Below are 15,717 nucleotides of genomic sequence, written 5' to 3'. Positions count from 1 at the left end.
TTGTCCGCTAGCTGTCCACCCTGCATTTAAACTGCCCATCCTCTCTAAACAAATGGGTGGAGTGCCCCGCTCCTGCTGGCCTAGGTGAGTACAGGGGTCTGCAGTGAGCCACTTCTGGCCAGCCCCTGCACCTGGCTTGGGCAGCCCCTCGGCCAAGTCCCAGCAAGGACTGTCCAGCTGCCCCTGAGCTAACTTGTGGCTTGGGCAGGAGGCAGGCAGTCTTCAAGCCTCTAGCCCCTCTGAGGCCACATGCAGCCTGGGGAAGAGGGGATGCAGAGTGAAAGCAGAGACAAGGGAGTTCACAGGGGCACGTCTCTTTAAATGTAGCAGGTGTAGGCTGGCAGAAAGTGCTAGGACTCTAGCCTCCCCGGCCCCACCCCCAGCTACCTGCTCTAGCCCAGCCCTGCCTACCACACCTGGCTTCCTCTCCTTGACTCACCCACAGACACCTGCTCAGCACCTCAGCAGGCCTCAGGCTTAGCTCACAAGAGCAGCTGGGCTGCGGGCTGGGAGTCAGGCCCAGGGCCTCAGCTCCTGGAAGGAGGCCAGAGCTTCTTGGACTAGTGTCTGATCCCTTTAGAAAAGGAGAGGAGGAGGCAAAGAAAGAGAGAGAGGGAAGGTTCTGGGTGAAGAGAGGCACCATCTGGAGCTTCACCAAAACTATAGCTGTACTGCCTTGCTCAGGCCTTGCAAGTCTGGGGAGTTTCCAAAACAGCCCTGGCGGCTAGAGCTCACAGCTGTGCAAGCACAGGGGCTGGGCTCTGCTCTGCAGTCCACGCCCCCCAGAAGCAGCCCTCAGAAAGGCAGCCTCACCCCAGCTGGACCCTCCCAGCTGCAGGAGCTCTGGGAGGGGCTGGGCATAGGAACACAGAGCAGCAGCTTCAGCAGCAAGCTAGCTCCCATGTTTTTCCTCTCACTCCATGAAAACAGCTTTGCTCCACATAGTGCAGCAAGCTGCCACCTTCTGATTGCTTATTCTCTTCCGCTTCCAGCTCTGGCAGTCCCAGCCATCCCTCTCCAGCAGACACACCCATTTGGGAAAAGGGCTGCTTTGGGTCACATGGGTCCCAGCAGGGCCAGGGCCTGACCATCCCTTCTCCCCACCTTACCCCCACCGCTAGGAGCTGTCTCTGCAAACATTCAGCCCACTAGGAAGAGACACCTCCAGACAAGAAGCAAATGATCACCCGAGAAGGCAGGCTTGTCAGCCTGCCCAGCAAGAGGAGGAGATGAGTTCCGGAGAGGCAACTGTCCACACAGCTGGTCACTCCTGTGCATAGCCTGGCAGTTACTTCTACTCACACAGTGCAGAAGGCCCGGATCTTAAGTGTCTGTGAGACCCCAGGTGGCTCTTGATGCTCCCCACAGCCTGTGCCCAGAAGGGGCCCAGCGACCAGATGCAGCACCACTGTCCTGTCCTCCCCCCAGGCCCTGCTCAAGGCCTACCCTCAGGTCCCTGACTATCCCACTCCTGGCTCTTTGCCCACACCACGTACACCTGCTGATCCCCTGACCCTGCATTACCTCTGTTGCAGGGCATTCATGACCTAACATGCTATGCAATGTGTTTATCACCACCCAGCACCCTCCCTCATTAGACCTTGAGGTCCACAAGGGAAGTTTTGTTCACTGCATGTCCAGAGTCTAGCTCAGCACCTGCCACATGGCATATATTCAGTTAAGTATTCACTAAACAAGCAAACTAATGAACAGCAGCTCAGGACTGAAGCTAGCCTTTCCTCAGTAGATGCAAACCCCCTTCTCTCTTGATTTCAGCCATTTAAAACCCATGTTTTCCAAACTCCAAACTGGAAGACATAGCTTCACAATTTTGCTGTGTTGCAAGAGGTGGCCTGGTAAAAAAAACAAACTCCTGATTTCTCTCCAAACCTGTTCCACCTGTGTTTTGCATGTCTCCCTAAAGGGTTTTCTGTCCTTCCAGTTGCAAAAATCATGGAGCCCTCCTTGCCTTTCTCTCACCTCCCACATCCCACTGGCTGTGGTGGATTTGGGAAATACACCTAGAATCTGACCATTTCCCACCACCTATACCAAATCCCTGTGATGTTTTCACAAGACTATTGCAATTGCCTCCTTCCTCTCCAGCCTCAATAGTCTATTCTCAACACAGCAGCCTGGGTAATTTTTACAATTTTGATAAATCAGATTATGGTTCACCTCTTATCAAAACACACTGGTGGCTCTCCATCAAAGAGAGATCGACTTTTCTTTGGCATGAAAGTCCAAGTCCCAACCACGGTCTTGAAGCTCCGGCAGATTGAGTCCCCACTTAACGACCTGACCTCAGCTCCTCCTGCTCCGCCATCAGGCCTCTGCTGCAGCCACACTGGCCTCTGTTCCTCCAACCTTAGAGAACTTTGCCTGGTCTAGGGCCTCTGACTTGCTGCCCCCTCTAAGGAACCTGCCTGACTCCTTCAGCCCCTTCGCATTCACCCCTATAGAAGAGCATCATCCTAATACTCCCTCTCCTGTTTGTCTGGCTTTTTCTCCATAGCTCTTATGGTTATCTGGTTTACCAAATACCGATTTCTTTCTTGGTGCCTATGTCCATCTCCTTCAGACCAAGAGATTCACAAGGAAGGGACTGAGTTCTGCTCAGGCGGTATTTTCAGTGCCTTGAGCAGTGTCTGGAGCACCCTGGTGCCTGAGGCTAAAACCCTGGTCTTTCTGGGATATTCTCAGGATTCACCGGAACAACATGAAGCAGTTTGACCCAGACACTTTTCTGGAAAATGCAAGTCTTGGGGTTGATGTGTCCTGACCACCAGCAGAAGTCCTGTCCCTCAAATCCAGTTCTCCAGTTCCTGGGGCCTCAGACTGCAGCTTGAGATGGAGAGCCAAGCAATGCAGGGATCAGGGACTCCTGCCCAGTGGTGCCCTGCCCAGGCACTCACCCCAGAGCCGCTCCTACTCAAGTCAGTCCTCAGCCCTTGTACTCTCCTGCACAGTGAATCAGCACTTGTGCATCAATGAAGGAAGAAGATGGAATGGCCCTTGACCTCCTAGCTGCCATGCAGAACTGAAGCTCAAGGACCAGCAGGTGTAGTCCAGGCTGTCACCGTGAGAGCCAAGGAAGGAGCTGGAGAAGTAGAGATAGCACGCTGCAGGGGCCAAGGGCCGATTCCCGATCGGGGCCCCTTGGTTTGAATCCCAGCTCCACGCCTTCCCCACTAGGTGACCCCGAGATGGTTTCTGACCACACCTGCCTTGGTTCCCCCATCTGGGAAAGGGAGGTGACAATAGCCCTTCTTGCCTGACGCTGCTATGAGAGGCAGGCTCTGGGAACAGTGCCCACCCGGGACACAGCCAGCGCCGGCGGCCCATCAGCTGCGGCTGTTTTGGTTGGGATGTGAGGGTGGAAAGCAAAGCTGTGTGCAGAGGGCGCTGGACGGGCCTGCAGGGCAGCCGAGAAGAACAGCAACTCGGGCAGGCCAGTGCGTGGAGGAGAGGTTGGGAAAGGGGGCGTGTGGGTCCCACACGGCTAGCTGTGGGGTTGAGGCAGCCCTTTGAAGGTGGTTCCTGAGAATCTGTCCAACTGGCCGGACTGGAAAGGGGAGTGCTCAGAGCCCGGAGACCTGCAAGGAGGTCATGCAGCAGCCCTGGGCTTGCAGTAGAGAGGGGGATGTACATCAGGAGGGCCCTGGGCAGGCCCCAGCGGGTCCTTCCTCCCCTGCAGCCACCACGAGTCTGGCGTGGCTTTGCACAGGTTGTATTGCCCTCCTGCAAACTCTTCTCTTTGCAGCACAAGCACTGACTCATCCTTTAAGACCTGGCTCAGGACATCTTCTCTGGAAGCCACTTCCCTACCCTTGGGCAAAGTTAGTGGCTGTGCCCTCAGCCCGCCTAGTTCTGAGGCCATTTCCTGGTGCAGAACCTGGCACACAGGAGGAGCTCAGCCAGGGACTCACTGACAGATGGTGACATGGTGGGCACATGGCAGGTGGGTGACTGGTGTGGTGGGAAAGCCCTGGAGCTGTGAACCACAAGGCCAGGCAAGGACACCAGCCCCAGACCAGCTCTCCCTGGGGAGGCATGTTCACTCTGCTCTCTCGCAGGCCCTCCAGCCCAAACACCCCAGCTCTTCCTCCACAGCACCTCCCCGCCCCACTCTCTGCCCCCTCCTGCTCCCCTCACTCTCCCTTGCACAGGATGCTGCCAACAGTTACCAAATCCAAACAAAAGCCTGAGCCTTGAACTTGAATCCATCATGGCGCTCCAGCTGCCATCCTTCTGGTCACTGCCAGGCACTGCACAGAGGTGTAGGTAGCCTCCCCCGTACCGCTGGTCCTGCCCCTCCTGACCTTGACGCTCAGGCCTCTCGCCTCTGCTGTGCTGACACTGTGCTCTGCTCTCTGTGGGGCTCGGGGCTCCCCTCTGGCTGGTGCCAATGCCTCTACCAGGCTGCCTTTGGACCACTCAGTCTTGTCCCCGTGCTTCGTCTCTGTCTACCCCGTCCCCTGCCCGCTGGACACCCCTCTGACATCGACTGGTCCCTCCATTCTCCTTCTTCCCGGAGACGCTGGGTCATCAGACTTCCACTTCTGTGAAATGACCCCTGGGCAGGCCACCTCCTTGCCCTCCCCTCCTGAGGTTTCACCTGGGGAACATCCCCCTTGCACACCCCTGCAACTCCACCTCAGGTTTGTTCACTCCACGAGTGTGCGCTGAGTTCCTGCGTGCCGGGCACTGTGCTAGGTGCTGACAGGCAGCAGCAAGCAGAAACCATTTGGTTCCTGCACTCAAGGAGCTGCTGTGGGTCCAGACCCTGAGTAAATAATAGGAAACTATCAGGAGGTAAACACAAAGCATTTCAACAGGATGATGGTGCCAGGGCACTTTGGGTTGGATGGTCATGAAAGACTTCCTGGAGGAGGTGACATTTCAGCTGGAACTGGAACTACAAGAAGTTCCAGCCATGCTATGTCCTGGGGGAAAGCATTTAAGGCAAAGGGGGCAGCCAGGGCAAAAGCCAGGTCAGGCCCATTCTGACTAGCCAACTTAACCAGTCACGCCCTGCAATTGTGGCATTTTGGACTCAGCCATGTTGTCCTCTCTGCTTGGGATGTGCCAGAACATTCTGTCAGCACTCTTGGCAAAGGTTACGCAGGCTGGCCTCATACAGCTTGTGACCAGAGGTGCACAGCCTCTCATGGGGACTGCCGTGCTTCTCCTGTGTCGCTGAGCTTGGGGTTCCGCTGAACCACTCGTCAGGGATTCCAGGGAGATTCCTGGCAGATGGGAGCACTCAGCATCCCTGCCGTCCATCCTTGGGCTGGCTGTGGCCCACGCTGCCCCCGAGGCCCCTGAAATGATGTTTTCAGAGCTACAAGGAGGCTGTCGTTGGTGCTTTATGGAGAGAAGAGAGCCAGAGAAAGAAGACAAAGCTGCCTTTGCTTGCTGCCTCAAGAGTGCCTAACGCTGGGACGGACGTACGCTGGGGGAGGAGTTTTACTTTCAGTAGTATGAGTTTTCATCACTACTGTCTTTCCACCTATTGGAAATACCAATACCAGGGGCTCGGGGAGGAGGAACTGGCGAGTTAGTGCTTCACAGGCACCGAGTGTCTGTTCTGGAGGATGGGCAAGTTCTGCCGATGGACAGAGGTGATGGCAGCACGACATGGTGAATGCACTGAAGGCTGCTGCATCGCACACCTCAGAACGGTTACAACTCTACACTTACAGCTGTAGAGATGGTTAAAAAAAGTTGAAATGCTAAATTTTGTTTATGTATGTTTTACCACAATTAAAAAAATGTAACACCTGCTCCTAGTGCACTGCCCTCTCCTCAGTGCCTAGCACCTCACAGGCAAACACAAAGTAACTGTCAAATGCGTGGATATGAGGGAAAAGTTCAAGCTCAGTGTGGCTCTCCTGGCCTGAGGCTCCTAACCTTTTGGGAGAAGCCTCAGGAGCGTGCAGACCGCAGGGATAGCCCTTGGCTCACCTGTCGGCCTCCCAGGCCCCATAGATGCAGCTTAGGTGGGGACTCACCTGAGCCTTCTCTTGCCAGAGACGGAGAGACTCTTGCTGGTTCAGTATCCGGGCAATAATCACGAGGCTGGGCTGGCTTCGAAGTTGCTTGTGACAGGAGTGACAGAGACAGAGGTGTGTGACACTCTTGAGAGGAGGTGTGTCACACGGGGAGCAGGACACACACCCCGAAGAGAACAAAGGAGGGCCACTCTCTGTCTGGAGTACTCTGGCTTTCCCCTTTGGTGATAACATTTAATATTTATTTTAGAAGTAATAAAATATGCATGATGGGAAAGTTAAAATGTAATAAGAAAAAAATTAAAAGTCACTACTCATTTCAGAGGCTGACAGTATTTTTTTTCTGTTGGTTTTCTTCTCTGTCAACACTTACCTGCAGATACACAGAAATAGGGAAAGGTTAACTGCTTCTGTGCAGACCTTTGCTTTTTCTTTCCTTTGCTGCATTATAATTTTTCAGCCCAAGGAAGATGGTGGAAGGTGGATGATGTGGCCTGGTGAGGCCAAACATTTTTTTTTTTACCTAGCAAACAGGGACTCTCCTTTGGAGAACCCCTTGCCTACCCAGCCCAAACCTGGGCTCCCAGGGTGGGCACATGAGCCAGGCCTGGCCTGTCATAGTCCCTGTGACTAAGCCACTGAGAGGTAGCCTTGGGGCTTTTCCAGCAGGGCCACTCATATGGAAGGAGGTGATCCTACAGCTGCTGGTGGCCCTCCTGCCTCCTAGTGGGAAGAGCCTGGAGGAAAAAACAAACAGGACAGAGCCAGAGCCCTGACAGCACCGAGAGCCTGTCATGCCTGACCCCTCCACCTCCTGGGCTATTTGGTCGGCCAGCACAGGAGCCACCAAGCCCCTTTTGCTTCAGTTTGAGCTGAGTACCAAACAGTCCTGATTCTCAGGATGGCACTAGTACAGCATCTCCTCTCATAGCAGTGAAGAGCTCTGGTGGGGATTTCTATGGGTCCTCGAGGGCTGGAGTCAAGCCTTCCATGCATCCCCATATGCTTGCGGCCCATGGCATAGACTGATGTGGCCATAGTCCCCAGTTCCTGTGGGAAGCGACCACCAGGTAAAGCAAAGGAGAGGTCCTGAAGCTGGAGGAAAGAGGTAGGGCACATGAAGGAAAGCCCTCGGGCTGGGATGAGGTCCTTACAGATGTGCTGCCAGGTAACAACACTGCTGGAGGGACCACAGTGTCCTCACCCCCATCCTGGAAGGGCACCACAAGGAACCACAGGATACGAGGGACAGCCAGCCAGGGCAGCCCTTGGGAATGATGTTTCCCTATGGAAGTACTTGGGAGGAGGCAAGATTGAGCGGCCGGGCCTCACAGGGCCAGGCCCTGGGTGAGGGGGTGAGTGGAATGGCCTTCTCAAAGCTCTGGGGCTGCCCAGGGTGGTACATGAGCCAGGGGCCCTGTTGATTTCCTTAAGCAGCACTTTGTCAAGGTCAGAGGAATCAACAAAGCAAGAAGTTCCTGATTAAAAAAAGAAACAAGGAGTAGCAGGCAGTAGCAAACACCAGACACGGGGAGGGTGACAGCGAAAGGGGACACGCCAGCGCTGGTGAGGGCACAGGCGTGGGGATGCTCAAACACAGCCGGTGGGAGCGGACAGCGGCACATCTGCTCTGGGGAACAGTGTGGCGAGATATACCAAACATGCACATGTGCTCAGCCCATGACCCAGAGGCCCTACTCCCAGGTACATCCTTACAAAACAAGACAGGCTCTATCCATATGAGGCAATCCTTTGTGCAGTCATTACCAGTGAGTTTTAACCACCTCCAACATCACTGCTGATGATCTGAGTTGTGTGAAAAAAGCTGGATTTACAAAAGAGTATATGTGTATGATTTCATTTATATGTGGTAAAAAAATGGGCAAATACTAGTTGTTGGAAGTGGGGACCCTGGGGATGCTTGGGGGGCCAGGTTCTGCCTGTGTTTCGTTTCTTGAGCTGGGTGCTGGTTTCACACGAGTTTGACCTACGGAAATCTGCTGAGCCATACACCCATGGTCTGTGCTCTGTTTTGTCTGTGTGGAGCAGTTCAATAAAACTATTACTTAAAGAAGAAATTCAGCTGGAGGGAGGATTGCCAGATTTAGCCAATGAAAATATAGGATGCCCAGTTAAATTTGAATTTTGTATAGATAAAGAGTATTTTTTTTAGGCTGAGTTTCTTCCAGGCAGTATTTGTACTTTATCTGGTAAGCCCGGGAGGGACCCGCCACCTCCATCCATTCTTGACCAGGAAGAACTGATATTAACCAGCATGGGGCCCTGACCCTGTCTCCCTTTAGCCCTGACCCTCTGCTTTCTGCAGAGCACCTCAGCATTCCCACCCAACCCTCCTGAAGGAAGTCAGCCCCTGGACTGTGTCATGGGATAAGAAACAGGAGCCCCACATTATCCAGACCCCTGTGGGCACAGCCCAACCAGCACCCTTCTCCTGGAGTCCCGCCCTCCAGGGTCTCCTTGGGCCCTGGCCGCATCACACACACACATGGCTCGCACTTCCGTGTCAGCCAGGACCTGCTCTCCAGCCTCTCCCCAGGACCCCCAGCAGCAGCTGGGCAGGGACCACAGTGGGAGGTAAATGGCCCCTCTGTGTGCTGCCCTGAAGCTAATTTGCAGCCAGAATCAGACGTTTACAGCTGGGCTCCATTAATACAAAATCCGAGGCCTGCGTGGGCGCTCCTTCACCCGCAACAGGCGGGGAGGGGCCAACCTGGGGGTGGGGGTGCCGGCAGGCTGGTTAAGCCGAGAGCTGGGAGGTTCCAGAAGGGAGCAGGCGGGTCTGGGTAGGTCAGGACAGGGCTGTCGTCCAGAAATGAAGAAATAAGCACCAGCAGTAGCACAGAGGGGGTGAGTGGATGAAAAGAAACCCACATCTAAGGGTGACACTACCCCACTTTGTCCCCACCTGCCCACTGCCTTTCATCCCAGTGGCCTCACTGCCTCTTCAACACAGTCCCCTGCGTTTTCAATTCCCACTGGGAACGGAGAGGGGACAGGACCACTTTTTTTAGACCATAAACTTAGTCTACGGAGGAGAAAAAGCTATACTCACCCCAAACACCACCCAAACTATGCAGGGGACAAGAAGAAAGGACCCTGGGCCTGCTGAGGTTGGCCTTGGGCTCTTTCTCCCCCAGCAGCTGCTCAACCCCACTTGGCAAGGCCTCCCCAGAACTCAAACCAGGCGGACAAAGGAGGATGCAGGAGCCGCTGGAACCCTGCCACAGGAACCCTCCCAGCCACTGTCATATAAGGCAGCAGGCTCTAGCCCTACTGCTCACACCAGGCCAGGCCTCTGCCTGGGCCTTACCCGCCTCCACAGCCCTTGTAAAATCAGGACACTGGATTAACACTCAGAGGAGCTTAAGGCGCTGGGAAATTTGGAAATGCCTATTCCAAACCCACAGCAGATCCGGAAGTGGAATGCAGGCCCTCTGCTTCCCAGCTTCCAGCCTTTCCTTCAGCTACTGCAAGGGGCAGCCCAGGGGGGCACCCTGCAGGAGCTCTGAGGAAGGCAACGGGCACCAGCCAGGGTGGGCCACGGAGATGGCAGGACAGCCACGCAGGTCAATGCAGCCCCACTGATGCTCCTCACCTTCACTCCCTTGGAGGAGAACCAGGTCCTGCTAAGGCTGAACTACCCTAAAAGGCCATCAGGCATCTGGCCAAAGGTGTGAGCTGCCTTTTCCATGTCTCTAGGGCAGCTCAGGAAGCAACAACAGTGTCTTGTTCCGCTGTGGAAATGCTGCCCAACACCCCACCTCAGGGCGTCTGCTGGCTGGCCTCTTGGGCAGTCCACCCGCCTCTCCTGTATCACAGCTCCCCGTCAAACCCCTCACACCCCGTCCTCCACCTGGGATCTTCTATCTTGTGCAAGAGCAGGTGCTGCTCAGGCAGCAAGAAGCTGGGCCTGGGCTTGAGGTTAAGGTAACCTTCCCTAGTGCCCAGCCCAGTCACCCACACCCACACTGGGGCACACACAGCGTGGACAGGAAGAGACAGTGGTGGGCAGACAGATCCAAGCAGTGGACCACCACATGGCCAGGCAAAGGCTCCATCTGCAACCAGTCACTTCATCATGGACAAATCGCATCAACAAAATGCTGACGCTACACCAAGGGAGCCGTACACAAGAACGAACCCTCCGCGTGTGCCTTCACACACAGGTTCAAAAACAGGCAAAACCTATGGGATGAAAGTTGGGGAACTGGTTTCTTTGCTGAAGTAATGCCTGGGAGGGACCCAAGGGGGCTGCGGGAGAGCAGGTGACATTGTGTCCTGTGACACAGAGTGGTCACACAGATCCCTTTGCAAGGTGCACTGAATGTCTACTGCTGATGTCTTTTCCTGCATGCACCTTATCACTAAGTAAGAAGGTTACTATTTAGTCACACGGACAATCACAACCCCAACTTCCCCCTCCTCTCCCTCCCTCCCTCTCTTTTTGGTATTATGATAAAATCTATAGGACCTCAGGCTTAAAAAACACCTTAAAATCACTTAGTCGAATGTCCTAGTATTTGTTCATTTACTTGTTTACTGTCCACAAACCTAAAGGAAGTTGCTGTATTCCCTCCCACTCCCTACCCCCACCCCGCTCAGGCTTCCCCTTCTCCAGGTGCAACAGCCATATGCTTCTAACTTTTGAAGTCTTCTTGCCACTCTGGGTTGGGTCCTCTGAAGGGCCCGGGGGTTGTCAACATTCCCACCAATGTGGCACCCAGAGCTGAGGTTGACACTCATTTTTGCGGCAGCCCCTAGATGCTCTGCAAATAACAGACTGAGCCCAGAGCTTTTCCACACATCTTGCTGTCAAATTCCATTTTCCAGATCTTGTTCTTAATTGTGCGGCTAAGTCTCCCTTTTACGCTCAGCCCATCATTATGGTCTGTTGAGATCTTCTGGATCTTCAATTTGTTGTCAGGTGTACTCATCTCATGTGTCACTCTGACCATTGTTCCATTAATGGCCTCATGAAAGGTACTGGGTCTGCCCTGGCCAACCTGTTAGTGAGTCTGGATGGAGCCCAGGGGCCTGCCCTCCAGGCAGACTGTGCTGGCCAGCAGTACCTTTTGATGGTGAGCCCATCTAATTCTCCATCATTCAGCCCACATTTCGTTGTGTGGTCCACAGGATACAAAGTAGTTTACCAAATGCCCTACAAAAGCACATAGTCCTCTCCAGAGTACTACTCTGGTTGGCCTGTCAAAAAGTAGACGAGGTAGTATGCTGTGACTTATTCTTAGGGTACAGAGAGCAGCGCTCCCTTTAGATGTGCTCTACACACGGTTCCTGGGGAAAAAGGTCACGCCTGCACCTTCTGCCCTCCCCCCACCTCCCAGAAGCGCTCCCACCTCCTGAGGTCTCCATGGTGTCAGTGCACCCTAGCTGCCCCCCTCCCGGGACTCCCCTAAGCTCATCTGCACAGCCAGGTGCTGTCATACATGCTCCTCCACTATTCTCAGGCTTCAGTTCCCTTCCATCAACACGTGAGTCTGGATGAAAAATCATGCTCCTCAACAAAGATGACAGAAGCGAAACAGGAATTACCACGTGTTCTCCCTCCTCAGTGACAACCTTTCACTGTCAGCCCCAAACAGCACTCCTTGCCTCAGAAGTAACTAAACTGAGCCTTCTATAGAGGCCTTAGACTTTCCCAATGGTACCAACATTGCTGCCCCATGCCATCTGCCTATTTCCTTGCTTTTGTGCCCATTTTCCAAGTCTGAGCTCATGCATGAGCTCTGGGCATAGCCCCTGCGACCTGCAGGCACTTCCTGATACTTCCCTCACTGGCTCATCTGCAATCCATTAAGTCCTTGCAGGATCTCCTAGTCCACCTGAGCCATCTTTCTTTTTGGAATCTGCTAATAAAAAATATCCACTCTCTCTCTACACTTTTTGAAATCTGCCCTCCAGAAGCAACCACTCTGTAAGCATGCTCCCCAAGCCCCTCCTCTATGCCAAGCTCCAAGGACATGGACAACGAAGTCACAGCTCCTGTCCTCAAGATGCTCACAGCCCAGAGGGTCAGCAAAGGCTGCCAACAATCAGGGCTTGCATCAGGAAATTCCTCAGAAGAGATGTCTTAGTCTGAGCCTAGGTTTGAGGAGGAGGAGACATTAACCAGGCCGAGAGGAGAAGGAGGGTAGGTTAAGAGGCTTTTCTAGAAAGTGGAAACAGATGTAGAAAAGTTCAGAGACAGATGCGCAGGATAAGTTTGTGGGGTATGGGGGGCAAAGTTTCAGGGTATGGTTGGAGCCTGGGAGCCTGTGGGTGAGGGGAAGAAGATAGGATTGGGAAAGGAGGCACGAAGGCCTTTGTATACCAAGCGGGCTATTTGAATTTCACCATGAAGATGGAAGCCTGAAGGATTTTAACCAAAGGAGTTGACGGCCACAGGTACATTTGAAGGAAAGTCGCACTGTGGACAGTGTGGGGACTGGGCAGCCTATAAGGATGAGATAGGGTCTCAGGTTGAGTTCCCCAGGAGGTCAGTTTTGCGGGGAATTGCTTGGGGGAGTCAGGAGAGGGGTGTTCTTGAGATCACCTCCTGTAGGTGAGTGAAGGAAGCAGGTCTGGGCCAGGGGGAAAGTCAGGCTGCAATGCAGTGACAGCAAAGCCCCCAGCCGACCCCACAGGGACCTCGGAAGCTGGCAAGGCCCTTCACAAACCTCCCGGATTGAGGCAGTCAGGCAGCCCTCTGTTCCCCCAGCACTGGGTGATCCCAAGGAAGGGGCCCAAACTTGGGAAGGCCATGGTTTTCAGCACAGGCAGTTCCTGTGGCAGGCTGGCAGGGCAACACTCGGTGTGTGTGCTTGAGTCCTCAAGTGGGGCAATGTGTACAGAGCACCCAGGCCAGGAAGCTCCCTGAGATTGCACCACGCCCAGGGAGAAGGCCTTGGCCAGAATCCTAAGGCAAACCAGGCCTGAGGAGCAGTGGTGCAAGGGCAATGGGCGATGGCGACTAACCAGGGCCAGAAAGAGGGTGGGAAAAGGCCAGAAGAGCGGCTCTGTGAAGCCAAGGAAGAAAATGGGAGGCTTGTTCATGAGGAAAGGTCTCCGGTCACGGGAACAGTTTAGGTGGAATGGCTGGTGCCAGACGCGGGATGTCTCCTCTGCTCCTGGTTAAGTCACCCTGTCACACGCCCACTCGTACAGTTGAGCCAGACCTTCCTCAGCCACTGCCCCACACATGCCTGGCCCCATCAGGCCCTGATTTCCCTCTGCAGGCCTCCTAGCTTCAGTCACAGACCCCTGACCTCTGCACATGACCTTCATCTTGCCTCTTGTTCCTCCAGATTTTGAGCTCTTCTGAAATCTTGAGGGTTTTTGGCCCTTGGCTCTCTCCGAGAATGTTCTGGCCTTGCCCACCCCCAGAGGGCTGAATGTCTTTTCTTCAGGTGAGAACACCCAAGAACACTCTGAGCTCTGAAGAATCCAGTATGTGTGCAGCAGGGGCAGGGTTCAGACGAGGGGTGAAAACTGGGGAAGGGGATTTTGGAAGGGCCCCAGGAGCTGGAGGTGGGTGGGTGGAGATAGAATCCTTGTTCTATGGAGAAGACACCACAGGAGCATGTTTATTTGCTGAGGTAGAAGAGCCACTAGGAAACAAAAAGCTAAAGATACAGGAATAAGAAGGGATGACTGCAGAAGGACGGTTTAGGAAGGGCAGGGCTTATCGGGATCCTGAACATGGAAGTAGGGGTAGAGAGGAAAGGAAGGTGGCAGTTGTGGGTCCATGAGGTCTGTGTGGTATGGAGGGCAAGCAGTGGAGAAAGTGGGGACCCTGCTGTCTGCTGGAAGTGCAGAGGTTCCAGCAGCAGAAGTTGGGTGGAATCTGCAATCTGGCAAGGGCTCCAAGGATCCTGGCCAGCAACTCAGAGTGGCTCCTGGGCAACTTGATGGGGTCAGAGGCTGAGGGTCAAGGGATGTGTGGTGGTACCATTCCACACAGCCATGCAGTTTTCAGGGTGGGCAGATCTAAAGAACATGCAGGAAGGGAGTTAATGGTGGAGCAAAGAGCCCGGGAAATGAGGGCAAGAGAGGCTGGCAGACCGGGAGATGAATGGCCCAGGCCCTGGATGCAGAGCGAGACTAGGGGCAAGGAAGGTGAGGCACCCTGTCCCACCCAAAGGAACCTGAGGGGCTCCCACCCAGTGTGGAACACAGACGGAATAAGGGGGGCTTTGGGGAAAGCTAAGGGGTGCCTACACACATCTCCACTCATCCTGGTGTGCAAAGACCCAATGACTGTGAAGGCTGTGAAGAAATGAAGGGCTGCCTGCATTTGTTTGATCAGCCAGCTCTTCCCTGTGGTCAGAATCTGGCTGTCCAGGTGGTTTAATCTTCCCATCTACTCTGAAGGCCATGGTGAAGCCGCACGCACTGGATATTTCATGAACATTCATGGGTGGTGAAGAAGGCATGTGTCTGGAACTTGGGAATATCACCTTTCAGTGGAGTGGAAGAGGCCGTTGGCCTCTGTATTCCTGCTAACAGGCTGTGAGGGTGGCTGTGGAGGTTTGCTCAGAACATACATGCAAGACCCTGGACAGAAGCTGGCATAGCTCATGCTCTTCCCAACAGCAACCTGGGGTTGCCCCAGAGGGGCCTTGTCCTGAGACGACTGTCCTCTAAGAACCTCCTCTCCTCATTCAACCCATTTTAGGTGGTTTGCTTTAGTATTTACTTTCATTTCTCCTGGTTAAGCTTAACTTTGCCTTAAATTTACAGTGTGTCCCTTGAAATCTTGGTCAACGAGGTGGTTTGAGAGGGCGGGGGTCACACAGATGTTGGTGGGAGTTCTTACTTTGTGCTTACCAGTCAGCAGACTGAGAATGTGACAGGCCCTGGTACAATATGCCCTCTGTCCCATGGTCAGTCTGGGCACACAGCCCAGTGAGGCAGCTACCAGTGAGGACAGAACAAGGCCACCAGCAAGCTCCTCTAACATTGCCACCACATGGAGCACAGAGAGGGGGCCTAACTAAAGACTACAGTTAATAGATACAGTCAAGTTGGCTGTGAAAGAATTAGAAGTTCTTTCTAATCCAATTTGGAACAACTGTCAAAACATACCTTGAAGTGAAAAGAAGGGCGGGGAGCACACGCACACGAGCACAGACAAGCAACGTTGACAGGCTCGGCGGCTCAGGCACAGAGGCAGGGCACATTTTCAGTATGTACTCCTTGGTGCCTTTTGAATTTTGTGCTATTTGAAAGCTTTTTCTCTTTAGAGAAATCAAACAGAATTTCTAAGTAAATGCATAAATGACACCCATCTGGGTGATGAACACTCTTTCTAACAAAGTTCTCAGAGGGAGGGGTTACCTTTGGTAATGTGTCTATCTGAAAGACAGGTGAGGCTCTTCCATTCTGCCACTCCTGGTCCTTGGGGAGCAGTGGCCGAATGCCCTGGAGCTACATGGAGACCATGTGAAAGACTCACTCCTGCAATCACAGATTTCTGACTAGGCTCACAGATTAACGACATCATACATTTAGGATATGATGAAGGCAGCTTCAAAAGTGTTAGGAAAGGATGGATTTTTAAGATAAAAAATTGGTGTTGGGTCTATTGGGTCTTTGGAAGTGGAAAAAACCAAGTTAGAACCCTGTGTCATACTTAAAATAAAATAGATTCCAGTGGGATTAAATGCCAACAGAAACCAAGTCATAT

At 53.6% G+C, this 15,717-nt stretch overlaps 1 protein-coding gene across 1 annotated transcript in view; it reads right to left on the bottom strand.

Annotated features, from left to right (window-relative positions):
- FAM178B (family with sequence similarity 178 member B) overlaps window positions 1–15,717 on the bottom strand; it is an 80,967-nt gene that overhangs the window by 17,237 nt on the left and 48,013 nt on the right. Inside the window, 1 exon segment of the mRNA XM_036888404.2 lies at window positions 6,015–6,101. Coding sequence (XP_036744299.2) covers window positions 6,015–6,101 — 87 coding nt within the window.

The sequence above is a fragment of the Manis pentadactyla genome, chromosome 2 (genome assembly GCF_030020395.1).
Source record: "Manis pentadactyla isolate mManPen7 chromosome 2, mManPen7.hap1, whole genome shotgun sequence".
NCBI classification, from domain to species: Eukaryota; Metazoa; Chordata; class Mammalia; order Pholidota; family Manidae; genus Manis; species Manis pentadactyla.
This window is presented reverse-complemented; position numbering and strand designations above follow the sequence as displayed.